General features: G+C 37.7%; 2 protein-coding genes across 3 annotated transcripts in view; one reads left to right on the top strand and one right to left on the bottom strand.

Moving 5' to 3' along the window:
• Window positions 1–174: 174 nt before the first annotated feature.
• aasdh (aminoadipate-semialdehyde dehydrogenase) lies at window positions 175–9,779 on the top strand. Its single transcript, XM_077220831.1, has 14 exons — window positions 175–583; window positions 699–819; window positions 908–1,170; window positions 1,523–1,715; window positions 2,809–3,050; window positions 3,808–3,914; window positions 4,569–4,741; window positions 4,861–5,182; window positions 6,363–6,481; window positions 6,636–7,512; window positions 7,715–7,878; window positions 8,387–8,512; window positions 8,693–8,824; window positions 9,155–9,779. Exons 1-14 carry the CDS (start codon window positions 351–353, stop codon window positions 9,596–9,598), a joined length of 3,516 nt encoding a protein of 1,171 aa, XP_077076946.1. The 5' UTR covers window positions 175–350; the 3' UTR covers window positions 9,599–9,779.
• The window catches only part of cracd (capping protein inhibiting regulator of actin dynamics), a 26,228-nt gene continuing 17,685 nt past the window's right edge, over window positions 9,774–18,316 (bottom strand). The window contains exons 2-9 of one of the 2 annotated variants that reach the window (XM_077220832.1): window positions 17,359–17,527; window positions 17,063–17,192; window positions 16,664–16,825; window positions 15,718–15,924; window positions 12,983–15,269; window positions 12,443–12,633; window positions 11,903–12,062; window positions 9,774–11,572 (exon numbers count right to left, since the gene is read on the bottom strand). In XM_077220832.1, the coding sequence (XP_077076947.1) occupies window positions 11,412–11,572; window positions 11,903–12,062; window positions 12,443–12,633; window positions 12,983–15,269; window positions 15,718–15,924; window positions 16,664–16,825; window positions 17,063–17,104 (3,210 nt within the window). In that variant the 5' untranslated portion in view covers window positions 17,105–17,192; window positions 17,359–17,527 and the 3' untranslated portion in view covers window positions 9,774–11,411. Of the gene's footprint in view, window positions 11,573–11,902; window positions 12,089–12,442; window positions 12,634–12,982; window positions 15,270–15,717; window positions 15,925–16,663; window positions 16,826–17,062; window positions 17,193–17,358; window positions 17,528–18,316 lie in introns of both variants that reach the window. The other variant, XM_077220833.1, reaches the window with a different exon arrangement.

Genomic DNA, 18,316 nt, shown 5'->3' with positions numbered 1-18,316 from the left:
TTTTTTACGCCAAAGCGTAATTGCGGCAACATTTGATCCTTTACGTCCCGTTATGATCATTTAAACCCTAAATATACTTGTATGCATTTACATCAGACAATATAAAATTAAATATATCGTCTAAAAATAATCGTTTTTTTTTGTTCAATGAGATGGTCTAGAACCGCTTGGACTGAACGCGATTGGTAAACGATCCGTTCAGACTTACCAGTTCAACGAGCATTCGACTCAAAAGATTCACGAATTGGTTATAGCTAGTTTGCAAAACAGGAGCCCATATAAACCGACGGGAATATAATGTAGGGCGCACTTTTTTTCAAATTATGACTTAACATAATTTTCGCTCAGATATGACAGCGAAATTCCTTCATGAGTTGGTGCACGTGGCGGCGCTTGAGCATGGCGATAAAACAGCTGTCGCGTTCGACAGCAGCATCGCAGCGCGCGTCTCTTTGACATATGATGAAGTTATGTCCCTCGCAAATGATTTAACTGGACACTTGCGCATCTCTGTCCAGAAACATGATGGTATCATAGGGTTATTCTGCCATGCTGATGTACTCCTTCCTGTCTGGATTATTAGGTACGATTTATTGTAGTTACAGACAGTGTATGGTCATTCTAGTAGCTAGTTATTAGAGTAAACAAATGTTTTATAGTGCAATGTATATAATTCAAATGTACCCGTCTCTGAACAGTATTCTGCAGTTTCCTGCTGCATATGTACCTCTCGATCCTGCATCACCACCTCTGTGCACCATGAGAATGATGAACAAGTGCAGACTGAACTTCTGCTTGATACAAAATGAACTGCTTAATGTGGGTTTATTATTGTATTATATTATATTAGTTATATTTTTAATAATGATATATTGTTTTTATTAATGGCAAGTTTCGTAACCAACAGCAATTCCAGGGTGCATTTTCCAGCCTGCTGTCCATGGAAATATGTGCAACATTGTCCTCACACAGGCTCTCTTTAATAAAAATACAGAGTGAGCAGGACGCAAGCATTCACATGTCCGATCAGCCTACCAGCTCTTCTATGACCAAAAACATCCAGCAGAGGGAGCCTTTGGCTTATGTTTTGCACACATCCGGAACGACAGGGCTTCCAAAAATAGTGAAGGTCCCACACAGGTGTATAATGCCTAATATTATACATCTACGGTAAGAACACATTGGACTTTTGTTTAAAATCTGCCTTCATTATATACTAGATTTTTACCTGAATGTGGTCAGTGTGTTTTTAATATGTTCACTAGTTTACCTGTCAGCTATAGCAAAAATATACTAAAAAATTACTTTAGAGAATATAATTTATATAAAATAGAATAAAAGTTTTGAACTATAGGTGTTTGAAACCAACATGCAAAACCAGTGCTAGAAAAAAACACATTTGTGCAATTGGACTTTTGACTAAAAACCTTAAAGTTACTGAGATATAGCCATTGTTACAACTAGCCCAATTGTTCATATAAAGGTTGTGAGATAATGGATGGTTTATATACTTTCTCAATAGATCTGTCTTTAAGATGACTGCAGAAGATGTTGTGTTCATGTCCTCGCCGTTAACCTTTGACCCCTCTGTGGTGGAGATGTTTTTGGCCCTGTCTACCGGAGCATGTCTCTTAATTGTCCCCTCTGCCGTTAAAAAGATGCCACGGAGACTTGCTCATGTGCTGTTTAAACGAAACACAACAACAGTCTTACAGGCAAGTGACTTTATTCCACACTGAACTATCAGTCATGAGTTTCTGTTTTTGACAGCCTTTAATTAGAGATTTTAATAATCAAATCACTTCATCTCTCCATTTATCTTTTCATGAATGTGCATATGCTGTGAGGTTGAGACGATGGTGCTGATATAGACATTGGTAGTGGAAGTAGTCAGCTGAAATGTGTGCATTATGCAGATTATAGAAATAATGAGTGTGTTCTTTTGACATTTGATCATTTATTTTCATGCCCCAATAATTTGTTTTCAGTATGTTTTTTTTAACGTTTTGCATCCCTCAGATGAATTTTAATTTGCACTCCAGTGCTTAAAGGGTCTCAGTTGTTTTTTACTCATGAAATAGTTTTTATACTCAAAATGTTATTTAAAGTCACCATGAAATCAAATCTGACAATTCATATTTTTTCTGTCATGATTTATCCATGCACTTCTTTTTTTTTATTCATGTGCCCTCGTAAACTTTTGTAAACAAAGTAACTTCCCTCCCTCTTGCAAAAATATGTGTTTACTGGCATGAGGGCGGGACAACCTGTCACTCACATGACATCACAGCAATAGCAAACCACAACAATCCAATCAATTCCCATTTCCCGTCCTACATTTTTTCTTGCTCTAGAAGCCGTGCCACTAATACATGATATGATAGAAAAGATTATTGCAACTTTCGTTACATGCTGACTTAAAGTGTTTAAAATAATGTACATTGACAAGAGACTAAGACTTTAGTTATATCAGTACCCTATTTTAAGTAAGGTTGTTGTTTTTTTACATGTAGTGGGTCTCCTCATGGGGGTGGCTTCCAGTACTTCCAATACAATACAGTAGACTTCCAATACTACTCACTTTATTTCGGCAACCCCTTTGTTTGTTATTGGACAATTTAAGTAGTAGGATAAATTAATCATGGCTGACTATGAATAACTCTTATTTATTTTTTGATACTAGCAGTGGAAACCAAAAACGTTTATGCCTCCACACCACTAGGTGTCATTATAAGTCCAAGTTGACATACACAACATATAGTACTGCTCAATACTATAGTAATATAATTGATTTTAATAATTTTTCAGGCTACTCCCACTCTTGTGAGGCGCTTTGGAAGGCGTGTCCTTCAGGAGGAGGTGCTTAGTGCAAATTCATCCCTGAGGTTATTGGCTTTTGGTGGAGAGACATTTCCATCTCTAAATCTTGTCAAAAGCTGGAGACAGGCAGGCAATGGCACACACATCTGTAATCTTTACGGCACTACAGAAGTTTCTTGCTGGGCAAGTTGGTTCAAAGTCCCAGACGAACACCTGTGCTTGGAGAACACGTGAGTGCCACAAAGCCTTCAGCCATACATTGATAATGCTAAACTGGAGCTAGCAATACATGTTCAGTAATTTACCATTATATCTTCAGTTTGTTTGCAAGCATACAAATTATTTACCTAGAAATGGCAAACAATAAGTAAAATCCGTCATTTGCATTTTGCGGTGTCTACACTGAATATTGCATCAACACTATTATTAAATAATTGAGGAAGTCTGATTATAAAAACTATAGCGATCTTTTAAACCTTTTTTTGTGATTAATTATGTATAGCAAAACAGGTTTATTATCATAAACTTAAACTATTAAAAACAAATTAGTTCATTGAAATAAAGCTGAAGTATATACTGTATATAGTAGATGGAAAACTTAAACTAAACAAGTATTAAAAATGCTACCTTGCTTTGAAGCCTTAAATTAATAACTTAAAATAAATAATAAATAAAATGAACACTGAAACAAGTTAAACCTAAATAGTAAAATTTAAAAAGAGAAAAATAATAAAATTGATAAAAGCACATAATAAAATTACTAAAAAGTAAACTAATTTTAAATTAAAAGTGAAAATATAATTTAAAATATTAATAAAAATGATAATAGTATAATAATACTAAAATGACACTGTAAATATATATCAGCCACAGAACAGTAATATTGACAGTCTATAGAGAATGTTTTCAAATTCAACTGCTTTATCTTGAAGTGATGCAAATAGTAAATATTATTAGTATTAAACAATTTCTTGTTTTATTTGACAGTACTGATTTATCTGTGCCTCTTGGAGAACCGATGTTGGATACCATAATGGAGGTCAGAGATGAAATAGGACGTCTCGTCACTGAAGGAGAAGGACATTTATTCATTGGTATGATACAATTATTTAAAAACCGAGTCACTAGAATAATGAAGGCCTTAAAATAATGTAAAGTTGATTAACATGCTTTCAAACACATGCTTTCTACTGTTCAAATCTTTGGGGTTGGTAAGATTTTTGAATGTTTTTGAAAGAAGTTTCTTTTGCTCACCAAGGCTGAATTATTTCTTTTTTAAATACGGTAAAAACAGTAATACCGTGAAATAATATTATTTTTCCTCTTTTAATATATTTTAAAATGTAATTTATTCATGTGAAAAGCTGCAAAAGCTGAATTTTCAAAGTTTTCAGTGTCACGTGATCCTTCAGAAATCCTTCTAATGTTGATTTGGTGCTTATTACTATCAATGTTGAAAACAGTCATGCTGTTTTTTATTTTTTTATTTTGTTAACTGTGATACCTTTTTTCAGGATTCTTTGGTGAGTAGGACATTCAAAAGAACATTTATTTGCAATAGATTTTTTTTTAAAATATAAATATATTCATTGTCAGTCTAATCAATTTAATGCATCCTTGCTCTACAAAACTATTGATTTCTTTCAAAAAAGAAAATGTCACTGACCCCGAATGGTAGTGTACATTTTTTCACATTCATATTAGTTGTTTTTGTATTTGTAAAGTGAAATTTGGTTTCTTTTATTTAGGTGGTCAGGAGAGGGTGTGTCTTCTTGACGATGAAGAAACTGTAGTCAAGGGAACAATGCGTGCTACTGGTGACTGGGTGCTGGTGCGCGATTCCCGTCTGTATTTCCAGGGCAGGAAGGATCGGCTCGTCAAACGGTTTGGTCAACGGGTACACCTAGATGCCTTGCAGCGGGTAGGCTCTATGTGACACCATGTGTCATGTTACGACTTTAACATCTCTAATAAAATCTGAGAGGATTGAAAGGTACATATAACATTTTATATCATGCGTTTATTTATTTCTGTCCTCAGGTCATTGAGAATTTGCCTCAGGTAGAGGCGTGTGCAGTGAGCCTGAGTGAGGGTGACAGGCTTGTGGCCTTTATAGTGCTTGCATCGGGTCAACCAGGAGCCCTTTCATCCTCCTCCTCGGAAATTCATCATGAAGAAACTTCCCAACATTCTACCCAATCCTCTGAAGACCTCACTGCGGTAGAAGTATCTAGAAATGCCACCTCTCTCACGCTGAGGGTTATTGAAGGAGAGATTCGCCATAGGTTATCACTGCTTTTGACCAGTCACAGCATTCCTGACTTGATATTATTCATCTCTGCTCTTCCACTCACCTCTCATGGCAAGTGAGCACTATCCTCTAAGGCAGGGTTTCCCAAAGTTTTATATCAGCTGTGCCACCTGGCGCAATAACGCACAGGCTTGGCCTACACTGGGGAGGGGCTGCTAGCTGCATGAAAATAATATTCTTTTTAATAATTATTTTTATAAATGGGAGATTACAACAGTGACAACTGCATTTTATTACCGAACTCACACCGGTACATTTTAAGGAATCACACCCGCATTTGTGGTGAAATCCTGCTGTGTCGTCGCCATCTTTGATATTACTTAGTCACTGTCACTACAGTTGCAGTTGATAGATCCCATTGCTCTTTCATAAAGACAGTATTTGGAAGTTAAGCGGTGGTGTGACAGTATGAACTGATCTCAAATTCTCAAATCATTCTCAAAACTGACCTTGGTTATAAAAAAAACTGTCTACCGAGAGTGGCATTCACTAAAAATGTAATTGTACTTTTCAGCAAGAAAAACAAGGAAGAAAAGTTATGCCAGTTGAATTTATTCATAGTAGAGGACAAATTGAAATGTCTATATTGACTAATGGCCTAGTGGTTATCTAAACGCGTCCCTGCCCCCATGACCTAAATTATGTACTTGTAGTACCCCCTGATAAATTGATGTTAACACGGCACACAAAACTACTACGGTGGTACCTCAACTTTTCATGGTTTCATGCAAAGGTTAATATTAGATCATTTTAGAGTAGAGTATAGGATGTACCGATTATTCTTCAGTTTTATGCAAGACAAATGCGCTTGTTTTTAGTTTCTCACTTGAAATTTATCCCCACATTAAGTCCTTGAATTTGAGGGTATTGGATCTAGAAAGTCATCGAAATGTCCTTGTATTTTAAGTTAACCAAGGTGTGGGAACCCTGTGTTAACCAAGCCAATTAGAATGTATACAATTAAATTGAAATGCTTATTATTATTATTATTATTATTATTATTATTAGACATATATCTAATATTAAAAAAACCTGAAATGTTCTATAAATGTAATTACATTTAGTAAAATATGAAATTATATTGAAAAGTATATTCATAAGTCTTACCAACACACACAAACAAGCTATTAAAAGCTTAAACTTCACAATCACTTTAGCATATCTATTTAATCAGATGTGAACATGTTTTTTCATTGTTTTCATAGTCACTTTTACATTCCCGTTGTTTTAGGTAAAATAGCCATTGACGAGTTGATGAGAATGTGTGACAATCAAAGACACGACATAAATAAACAAACTGTATGGAAAGACATTGAATCTGCGAAACTGAAGTTACAGACCCTGTGGAAGGTATAAATAGCTTACATTTACTCCTTTATTTATTTTGCACAAAAAGTATTAGTTCTAATTCTTTGACACATGGAGGTATTTCTTAAATATTGCATTATCTTTCCCATTGCCTGCTGAGTGAATCGGCTATTGTGTTTTTGTCCGTGTGTATTAGGAGTGTCTTGTCCTGCCGAATGACGTGGTGGTTGAGGAAGATACACACTTCATGTTAAGTGGAGGAGACTCCCTTCAGGCCCTGCGTCTCTGTGATGAGATCACTGTTGCCATGGGGACAACCTCTGTGGGCCTGCTGGAGGTCATACTAGACGGCTCTTTCTCAGATGTGCTTAGCCACGTCATGACAGGAACACAATCAACACATAATACAATCCAACCATCAAAGAAAAGAATGCTAGATTATTCAGACTCTGTAGTTTCACCTAAAAGACAACTAAAGAAAATGGCCACAGTGAATGCTACAGAAAACGCAACGGGTTCTGTAGTTCCCTCAGTGAGGAGGACTATGGGATTTGTAGTTGTGAGACGAGCTGGTGAGGTTATCGATTGGGGTTGTTTTCAGAAAATGCGAGAGGGAAACTTCTCAGACGCACCAGAGACGAACAAAAGCAAACTTATTGTGCGTAATACTTCTGATGACAATCACTTGATGTTTTTATCTAATTCGTCACATGAAAGTTATAAGACATGTCATAAAAATTCTGCTATTGAAAAGGTCCCAGAGCAGCATGAATTTACTGAGACGTTACCTGTCACTGAGAGCACAGTTATAGGTGAGGGTTCTAGAAAAGACTCTTTAGACGTCCTGCAGCTTGGCCTGCGAGTCCTCTGGAGCTCAGACACAGGCAGGTGTGTGGATGCCTCTCCAGTGCTGCTGCTGGGTCCTGATAAGACCACTGTGTTCATTGGCTCTCACTCGCACCGTCTGCAGGCTCTTGACCTATTCAACGGAGAGGTCATTTGGGAGCGTATCCTTGGAGATCGGTTAGAGTCTTCTGCTGCCATCTCAAAATGTGGAAGCCTTGTAGCAGTAGGTTTGTACTTGATCTTAAAGGAATGTTTAATTGAATTAAAAGAACTAACATAGTTGTAATAAAGTTGTTACTACTTTAGCTTGAATATGGAGTTTTTACTTCTTTTTTCTAAAAGTAGAGGGTTTGAGATTTCAGGGCTAAATTTATTAATCAGTTTATTTGTCACCCCCATTTTTAACTTGTGTTTAACCCTTTTTCACAGGCTGCTATGACAGACAAGTGTATTTCCTGGATGTTTCCTGTGGGGACACAGTGTGGACATTTGAGACTGGGGATGTGGTGAAAAGTTCCCCTACTGTAGACCCTAAAACAGGGCTGATTTTCGCAGGGTCCCATGATGGCTATATTTATGCATTAGACCCACTGGTAATATATAGGAGAAATACTTCTTAGTTTTGTTTATTTGAATTTCTGTAGTGCTGAACATTTTTATGTCAGTATTATTTATTTGTATTATATTACTATATTTAATTTTAGTTACATTTATACTATTACTATTAAAGTATTTCTTTTTATATTTTATATTTAGTATTATATTTATTTAATATTTTTATTTATTTTTTAATTTTATATTTTTGTTTGACTTTTAGTATTTTTGTAATGTGCTTTTGTATTTTTTTTTATTTAGTCTAATTTTAAATGTTTTGTAAGGTTAAGTTTTTCATCTAATATTTATATTTTATGTTAGTTCAACTTTATTTCAATTAACAAAAATAATTTTTAATAGTTTTAGCTTTAGTTAACAATAACAACACTGGGGCTAAAACTAAATGTATTTTATATTAGCTGTACTTTTGTTTTTTTTTGTAAATGTGTTCTTGCAGATTCTGTATGTCCCCTTGATATTTCACACATTTGTCTCTACTTCTCCCAGGCTAAGACTTGTAAATGGCAGTACAATTGTGGTGGCGGTGCGGTGTTTTCGTCTCCTTGTGTCCACTTGTCTCCTAGACAGTTATACTGTTGTACTCTGGGTGGGAATCTCCACTGTCTTAACCCAGTAAGTAAATGTTCCTTCTTCACTGGAGTATACACAAAAACCCGTACCAGTATTAAGTAAGTTTGAAAGTGTATTAGCCAATTTCTCTGATGCAAAAAATCTTGGGAATGAAGTAGGGGTGAGAGGTCATGTTTGAAAGCTAACATTTGTCTTGTAATTCTCCATTTATTGTGTATCCAGGACAGTGGAAAAGTCTTGTGGACGTATTCCGGCACTGTCCCGTTTTTCTCATCTCCTCACTGCTCTGATTCCTCTGTCTTCATTGGTTCAGTAAATGGCCATATTATTGGAATAAGCCATTTTGGAGATACGGTGAGAGGAAAATGGGAAAGTTGCCCTAAGAAAGGATAAACTGAATATATGTGACTTTAACTACGATTTTAAATCTTATTTTTCAAATTATGGTCATTACCACTAGAGCAGTGAACACTAAACAACAACAATGCTCTTTTATTCTTATATGTATATTGCACTCGTTTTCCAAACCTCAGTAATGTTTGTAGTAATATTGTTTTACTCCACAGATTTCATCCAGTAAATTTCAGTTGCAGAGTAGAGAAGATTATGAGAATGTCTACACTGATTTTGAGTTATTTGACCACATTCTGTGCACCAGTTTGATTTTGTTCCATTATTTTGCAGTTATGGGACTTCTCCACTAAAGGACCAATCTTCTCATCGCCATGCATTTCTTCCTTGATATTTTTGACTAATCAGACGATTTCTACAACACCCAGCAGGAGCACATCACCATCACCCAATCACACAGTCACATGTGGGTCTCATGACGGTCATGTATACTGTTTAAATGGCAATGATGGATCATTATTATGGCAGTTCCAGACCACAGGCAAGGTGTTCTCTACTCCATTTGTATTTGACGGCGCTCCTTGGGGTTTGAGAACACTAGCGGCCGTGTGCTCCACTGATGGAAAGGTGTGGGTTTTAGATGGAGAAACCGGCACATTGAAGGCAACCTTGTCTTTGCCAGGCGAGCTTTTCTCCTCTCCTGTTGTATGGGGGCATAACTTGGTTGTTGGATGTCGTAATGATTATGTTTATTGTCTAGAACTGACCAAAAGGTGATTAATCATAATAATCCACGTCCAGTTGAATAACTAAATTTATTTGGGTGACTCCCAAAAGTGCTGATTAGAAAACATTATATGGATATAATCTGTATGCATTGTGTACATATATCCTGCAAAATACAATGTTCGTGTTTGTTTTTGTGCAAAAACATGAATTATAGTCTGCCGAGTTCAAACAGCTTCCTTTTATTTTCTCTACATATTTCATAACATTTGCGTCACTTTTTCTTTAATGGATTTTTCTAAAGTGAACAAAATAAGTGCAATATCAACCCACTTTTTGTTTCATATCACATACAACACTGTTTGCGCTATGCTATTGCACACGACCAATGTAAAAACAAAGTGACGTGATTGCTGTTCAAGAGATTTCCAAAGGAATACAGTCCATTTCATTTCACCTCTATACATACATACATACCTACATACATTACATACATACAACATTACATTAGATAGTGGAATCAGTGGCTCTGCTGAGAGATCAAGGCTTCCATTTAATATCTTCCATCATTTAGCAAACGCTTTTCATCCAGAACAACTTAAAATTCACCTACAAGGACAATCCCCCTGGAGTGATCTGGGGTTAGCTGCCTTATTAAAGGACATAGAGGTGATGCCAGTTAAGAGTATGTTCGTTCACTCACTGGAAATGTTCCCTTTTTTGTTAGGGGCAATTTCATTGGCTAGACCTCTATTTCTTAATCCCCCCTGGGACATTGCATTTGAAACACTGATCTCCAGTCATTTAGTCGTGTCGCGGGTTTTGTTAATTAGCTGTAAAAGTGATGCTAGCACACGCTATGCAAGGATAGCATTGTTTATGATACAGCAAGCAGGCAGTTCTACGGAAACAGACGGGTATGGACACTGCAAGAAGTAGATTTTTCATCAACTGACAGCATGGCTCAAGTGCATATATCCTATATTGTCATGAAACTTGAAGGAAAAATTTGATGTTAGTTAATAACATGAGTAAACAGTGCTTACGTGTCATTATAATGATAATTTTTAAGCAATAGTTAAAATGACAGTACTCACAGTTGTCACGGACACAGTGAAGATCTTTTTACTTTGCCAAGATATCAAATATTATCGGTTAAGAAATAAAAAAATGACCACGTCTGTCTATCGGCATTGTCTATGAGTGCCAACTCGTTTTAGTGTATACATGAAAAAAATCCAACCAAATTACAAAACTGTTTCTCCACTTTACATGCTTGTAGGTGGGAGGGAGAGATTTGTGATGGTTTCAAATATTATTATTAGCCCTTGAAATGCTTCCCAAAATTGTCACCAAAGTAATAACATACTGTCTTGTCTTCTTTGAAATGTTACATTTGTACTGAATGTGAACCGCTCATATTGTTTTAGTAATATCTAGTATCAACAGTTTGACATGCATTGTGTATATACACAGTTAACAGGTAACTGGCGACTACAAAGATATAAAGGGCTGCAACTTCTCGATGAAGATTCTAGGGCTTGTTTGATTGGCTGCAACACAAAATTAAATAAACATACCATTGATGCATGATGTTGAATCCTATGTTGAAAACCATAGGGGTGGCATTGATGTCTTTGTTTCTCTCATCAAATGATCTGTAGCCAGTCTGAATATTAGTACAATATTTTGTCTTTGTGGAAATACATATTTTTTTAACATAAAAACCAATTATTCGGAAATGTCTGATTGCTTATTATGGACTTTTTGTTCGGAGCCAGATGTGAGCTGGAGTGCAGTGATGGTTGACTGATGTGGGTGAAGGAGAAAAGACTTGCTTTTTCACTGGGTCAGGAGTAATGTATCACTTGATGATCTGTGGGCAGTCGCTCCAGGCTTTGGCCTTACGCTTAGCTAGAGCAAGCCAGGCTGGCTCGGTAGAAACCTGGGTAGTGTCACCAGGAGGTAAGCGCTTTGTCACATCCTTTGTTGCTGGCGGAGATGGTGTAGAGTCTGTTATTTCAACTTTTAAAAAGAATGAAAAAAAATATGGTTCAGCAGTGATTTCCCAATTTTTTGCTTTGCTTTCATTGTTTACAATTTTAGAGATTGCTCATTTCTGCATTTTTGTGGTTGGATGTCTCCGTTTTAAAAACATTGAAGCATGTCTAAATCCCACACCCATTCATACTTTTTTGTCAGTTGCAATTCAGCTAGGGGTATGTATATGTAATAAATAAAAGATCAAAAACCTTCATTACAACTGAGCATAAGGCCCAAAGTTGCCAAAAATAACCCCAGTATAAATCTTCTGACCTATAATATAATAAATGCTCAAATGTTTTGTTTTTTTACCTGTGACTGAGCTGGGCAAGGTATTGGCTTTCTTCAAGTTGTCACGTCGTTCAAAACGGGCCAGGAGTGTGTCTGGTCTTTTATTCTCATCTGCTGTGTGAGGTTTGGGCAGGCTGGAACTTCCATTACCTTTATCCTCTGTGGGACTGACCATTCCAGCCTTTCAGAGACAAATAACACCGATTGCTATACAGAGAAGTTTATTTAGTACAACATTATACCATGCCCAAACCAGGTGCAAGTGGTTTGGGCGACAAGTTTACAACAAGCAAAACTCTCAACCAATCAGCCGATTGTACTGTGATATTGTTATATTGATATCACAAAAATAGAAACCAAGTGATCAACAAAATGTCATTTGTCATGGCTGGTAATAATTTATGTGAAAGAGGTTTTATTGATTGTTGGATTATTACATTGCATCTGGTTAAGACACTGTTAGTACAACTTTACATATACAGCAGTACCAGCGGAGTAGCTAGTTATATTAGCTATTAGTTATGATAATAGACTATGGCTATATTTATGATGTATACATACGCTTTCGTTGTCCCTAGCTTGTTTCTCAGCCAGCTTAGCCTCTCTCTGGCTTCTCCTATCCTCGCGGTTTTGTTGCTGTTCTCTGAAGCCTTTCTGTTTTTGCAGTGCCAGAGTGATCCAAAGTGGTCCTGCCTCTTTCTCCTGTGTCCGTGAGCTGTCCAGAGAGTGCCTGGCCTGCAGAGAGGGTTTTTCTGTCAAGGAGAATAAATGTACGCGTCAAATAAGACTAGAACCCACTTTAGAGTCTTCTACTCCAGGATAGTAAATATCTTAATTTTCTGAAGGAAATACCAATACTCATAAGGTATGACAAGAATATTGCTAAATATGGCTATATGGTTAAATGGATACAAAAAAAAGAAAATATATCACAATTTAGTATGCAGATATTATGACTCCAAATGTTTGAATGGAGAGTGCAAGCGATTCGGATTGAATTAAAAGTTTAATATAGAAGTATAAATATCAATACATTGCTGCTTTGCAAGCATTGTAATGAGGTGAAGATCATACAGTTTTAATTCTACAAGGATTTCCAACCTTTTTTAATGAGTTCTGTCCTGCGATCTGTTTTTTCTCTCCATGGGATGCTGATGGATGGAAAAAATGACTTCTTTTCTTTAAACTCCTCTCCTTGTCCATTTTTCTGGGATTGTACAGATACTGCAACTTCTTTATGATCGCTACTCTTCTCAGTAGTTATCTGTTCTGTTTCCCCTGTCCTTTGTGAAATCATGTCTCCTGAAGTCCTTCTGCCAGGTTTTGGGAGAGGAGAGGGTGGAGGAGTGGCACCTTCAGATGGTTTAGGGGAAGTAGCTGGTTTTTGGTAAAATGGAAGTTTGGGGGCAAAATTGTCGCCTTCAGTACATACCAAAGGGAGAGTACTTCTGCTAAACTTGCTTCGAAATTCTTTACTGGATGCTACAGAGGTTCGAAATTCAACAATCTCTTGTTGCGGAGAAACAGGGCTAGACTTTTCCAAGACTGTAGAAGTATCAGGGTCTTGGTCAATGGAGGTGAGGGGCACTGGGACGCCTTCAAAACTGTCTCCTGCACTGTACCTTTTCTTTCTCTTCTCTGCTGATTGTTCATTGTGAAAGCGAAGAGAGTAGTTGGTTCTTCTCAACTTAATTCCAAACGGTGAGGGCTGCTCATCACCACCCTGATCCTTCTGATTGCCTTCATTCTTTGTGTCTGAATCTTCTGATTCTGCCTGACTTGGGGAGCCTGTCTCGGATCTCTGTGACTTGGGAGATCCATGTTGCGGACTGGGAACAAGAAAGGAGGGGAGGTCTTTGGCAAACATGCATTCTTCAGCACTATCTGCGATGCGAACAACCTTGCTTCCCCTGCTCTGGATCTTGGTACCTAAAGACAGCAACTCTACTTTTTGGACAAAGGGAGTTTCCATAGATGCCGATTCTACTTTCATATCTTCTTCCTGACAAAAAAACTCTGAGTTCCTGTTGGGATCAGGAAATTTCTTCCTGGCTGGTGTGATGGAAAACTTAGCACTCGCTGACATGGTTTTCCTGAGGTTGGTGTGAGAAAATGGCACTGTATTTAGATCCTCACTTATTGGCCTGCGACTCTGATCTGGGTATTCAGGATATTTTCCCTCTTCAGCACCTTTAAAAATTTTGGATCGGATACTTGCCCATTCTGCTAGGACAGCAGCGTTGGATTGGTCTGCAGATAAGGAAGACTCATATAAGGATTTGGTTTTCCCAGATGTTTGGTCTGGAGATGTCTTGATCTTGGTTGGAGGAGTGCCCATGGCTTTTTTGCCCTCCGAAAGGCCAAGAAGTGACTTGCAGGCTGTGTCCTTGATTTGATCGAGATTGACTGCAGTTCCACAAAGTTGGGCTCCTGTCACAAGAATTGCAGTATGTGGAACGTAAAGAGATGAAGACAAAGTTGGTGAATCTGTGCATCCTGGTGAAGAAGTTTTTGCTCCCTCCCTGGTTTCAGCTATTGTTTCGCCCTGTTGGCCAGTTGTTGGAGTTACAGGAGTGAGGTTGACCTTCTGGAAGAGTATCTGCTTCTCGCCTGAGGAGACCTTGAAAGTGAAGGGTCTCTGTCTCTCCTCCATCTCTCTCCATCTCAGTTCCTCTGCTTTTCTTTTCCATTCTGGGTCAGAAGCTCCAGCTGTCTCTTCTTGCTGTTGACTCTTTTTTTCCTCGTCTTCCTCTAGTCTTTTCCTCTCAGCCTCCTCACGGACACGTTCCTCTTCCTCTCTCTGCAGTTTCTCCTCTTGAATCCTACGTTGTTCTGCCTCCTCTTTTCTTCTCCTCTCCTCCTGCTCCCTTTTTCTTTCCTCTTCTATACGGAGACGCTCCACCTCAAGTTCCTGCTGCCTTCTCTCTTCTGCTCTTCTTTCCTCTTCTTCTTTCTGCATTCTTTTCTCTTCCTCTTGCCTCTTTCGCTCTTCTTCACATCTTAATCTTTGCTCTTCCTCTTCTCTCCTCTTTTCTTCCTCTTCCCTTTTTTTCCTTTCATCTTCCTCTCGCTGCTTCCTCTCCTCTTCCTCATTTTGCAGTCTTTCCTCTTCCTGTCTACGCCGCTTTTCTTCTTCTTGCCTCTGCTCCTCGATTCTCCTTTGTTGTTCCTCCATCTTTCTTTCATCCTCTTGTTCCCTCCTCTGAAGCTCAAGGCGTTCTAGCTCCTCCTCATGAAACTGTCGCCTCACCGATTTCTCAGTAGGTTCATAATCTCCTTTGCTGCTATGGATAATGTTATACTCCTCTCTTGACAAATCAAATACTTCTTCGTCTTTCTGTGTTTCATATTCCTCTTGCATTTCAGAAAGATCCTCTTCGTGAAACTCCTGAAATATATTTAAAGTTGCAGAACTTAATGTTTTGGAGTTATTTTCTCATAAGCAATGGTCCACCCAGAAATTAAAATTTAGTCATGATTTACTCATCCTCATCTCATTCCAAACCTGTATGACTTACTTTCTTCTGCAGACCACAAAGTAAAATATTTTGAAAAATGTATGTTTTATTTGTTTGTTTTGTTCATACAATCAACATCAAAGTTGTTTTGGACCCCATTGACTTGTATGCACAAATACAGTTAAAATATTCTTCAAAATACCATTTGTGTTTCACAGAAGAAAGAAAGTCATATGTTTGTAATAACGTAAGGGTGAGTAAATGATGAGTAAATTATGCTTTTAATTTTGGGTAAACTATCACTTTTACTATCCCTTTTACAAATAAAGCTATCCTAATAGACGCTGTTCACATTTTGAAGAACACCTTTCCCTTTACCTGTGTAAACCTTCTGTGTTTGCGAGATACCCTCTGGTTCTTCGGTTTGACAGAGAGTTTGTGTTTGGCAGCAGTATTGTCCAAGCGTGGGACAGACTGAGGGACAGCATCTAGATTGATGGACTCAATTGTGCCAGGGGGAGGTGGGCGCTTAGAGCGTGGGGATTTGACTGGAGTTCTGTGCTGGACCTTGTCATGGCTGACAGCCTAATTGTAAAGCAAAAACACAAACAATCTTGAGTTTGTGACTATGGGAGTGCACGGTTCTGAAGCATGTTATATGTCTATGGAATTAATAGCCACTTTTCCACTGTCCAACCAAACCATTCTTGCTTAAATTGTGTGAGATGTAAATAACGACAGCGTTATGGAGGATGATCAGATATTTCTTTTAATTTTATCATTAAACTATGTTTACTTCTCTCAAATAGCACACTTGCACAGCTGCAGTGAAACTGGTAGCCAGGTAACAGACAAAGAGACCAATTACACACATTATGCCAGCATGGTTAGCCATCCGTACTGAAAATTCCAGGCCGAGAACGGATTGTAATAGTGCCATGGCGAACCAAGTTCAAGTGGAAATATAACTGGAACTGTTCCTTACCATTCTTAGAACGTTCGGCCCGGCGGTGGAAAAGTGGCTAATGTATTGATAGTCTCATGGTATTACAATTTTCTGCAACTTAACTAGAGCATGGCATTAGCAACAGCAAGTTACTGATAAAGTGTATACCATGAATGCACTGTTAATTGCTTTCAATAATAATGCCTGCCAAGTGCATAAATGTTCATTTGGAAAGTGAGGGAATCTTTCTTAGAACATTACTTGCTTAAACTGAGCAGTGATCTTTAACTGTGCTTTCTAGTATATAAAGTGTGACTGACATAGCAATACTATGTTACTATATGTAAGTAGTGGAAAATAAGTTGGAGATTAACTTACTATTTCCTTGGCTTCAGTCTCCTGTGGTTCATTCTCCACCTGAGCAAGAACCCTCAGCGGACTTTGTGGTACCTCTTCCTCATCTGAGCTACCTTCATCTCCCTCACTCTTTCTAAGTGATGGGGGTCTCTGACCAAATTTGATATTATGTCCAATTTGCTTCTGCCAACAAAAGCATAGAGAGTAAACGAATGGACAAAACTGGTGTTGTTTAGCCCTAAACATTTAGCCCTAAAGTTACCAGCATTTCTTGACCTTGATGGTAACAAAAATATCTAAAATAAAAATGTTCAATCTGGTGTAATGCTAATATCAAAATGAGTGTTAGCAAAGTCTGGTGCATGGCTTGATTGTGTGCATATGGACATTTTTAATTATACTATTTGTGTAGAGTTTCACCTGAATGTTTTTGACTTTGTCTGAAACGTTCTCCTGGGACATTGTCTGTCCTGGATGTGTCTTCTCTGACTCCTCAGGGATAAATACACTCTCGTGTGAAAAAGCTCGGGACCCTAGGGTGTTTAATTCCCTGTGAATGCAGATATAAACACCTTTTAATTACACCACATCTGAGAATGTTTTCAATACACAATTCAACAAACAACTTTGATTGCATCTAAAATAAAGTACAATTTTGCATTGATTATGCATTCCAGACCCAGCTATAGTGGTTCTAAAATGCAGAAGAGAATTACCTTAAATACTGATTGTTCTCTTCATTAACTGTGGCCACCCCATTGCAGACATTATCAGTGGAATGGCTAGGTTTAAGTTCAGATCCCTCAAACCCACGTTCTGCTTCCCTTCTTTTCTTCTTACCAAATAGACGCCTGAATGGCTGGAATTTGCCCTGCCGTCGTCGCTCTGGCAAAGAATGGTGATAAATAGTCAACAAGTAGTAAAAGGCTACTGCTAGTGCTGTCCATATTTAAATATAAGCATACAGTATTTTTTATACTAGGTACAGTAGATGTACAGTATGGATCAGACGCTATGGAATCAGGTTATATCTTGTGAAAGTCCTTGTCCGGACACAGCCTTTATGATTATGGTGACCAGATGTTTCATTTAAACATCAGTTAGAGAAGAGAGAGGAGTCTGACAGGCTTTACTTAAAACTCTTTGGGAGTATTTACTGAAGGAAAAATCCCTTCATGATGCATTTAAGCGTCAGCGTCAGCGTGAGCCCCGCAATCCACATGTGACTAGCAATCAGGGATGAGACACACGGATGTAGCAACTGCAAAACTTTTTACCTAAATAGTTGACTCAAATAATGCTTTAGACTACAAGAACACTGAGCATCACGTATTGTGCAGATTTTTTTATAAATTCAGGAGTAGTATAACAGGTAGATGTTCCTCCCAATCTACATAAACATCACAGCTTGCTCACTTGTGGTTTTGTAAGGCACTATTCTTTTTAAAGCTGCTTGGATGGATATGTGTTGTGAAAAATGCTATAGAAATAATTGAAACTCAACTGGATTTGTAGCTTATATTTAATGTTAAATAAACTACTTTGTTTTCCATTCGTTACTTATGTTGTCAACATACCAATTGAGAATTAAATCTGAGCTTCATTACCAACAATCAAGCACGAAAGTATAAACAACCAATTCATAAAGTGTACAAAAACAATCTTTACAGAATA

The sequence above is a fragment of the Siphateles boraxobius genome, unplaced genomic scaffold (assembly GCF_051911475.1).
Source record: "Siphateles boraxobius isolate OS27281-9 unplaced genomic scaffold, OSU_SipBor_1 8, whole genome shotgun sequence".
Lineage (NCBI taxonomy): Eukaryota > Metazoa > Chordata > Actinopteri > Cypriniformes > Leuciscidae > Siphateles > Siphateles boraxobius.
Note: the sequence above shows the minus strand (reverse complement) of the source record. Positions and strands in the feature narration are given on the sequence as shown.

Coding starts and splice junctions, on each gene's coding strand:
- aasdh (XM_077220831.1), top strand. CDS start 351: ATGACAGCGAAATTCCTTCATGAGTTGGTGCACGTGGCGGCGCTTGAG. Junction 584..698: donor CTTCCTGTCTGGATTATTAG/GTACGATTTATT, acceptor GTCTCTGAACAG/TATTCTGCAGTTTCCTGCTG. Junction 1,716..2,808: donor ACACAACAACAGTCTTACAG/GCAAGTGACTTT, acceptor ATAATTTTTCAG/GCTACTCCCACTCTTGTGAG.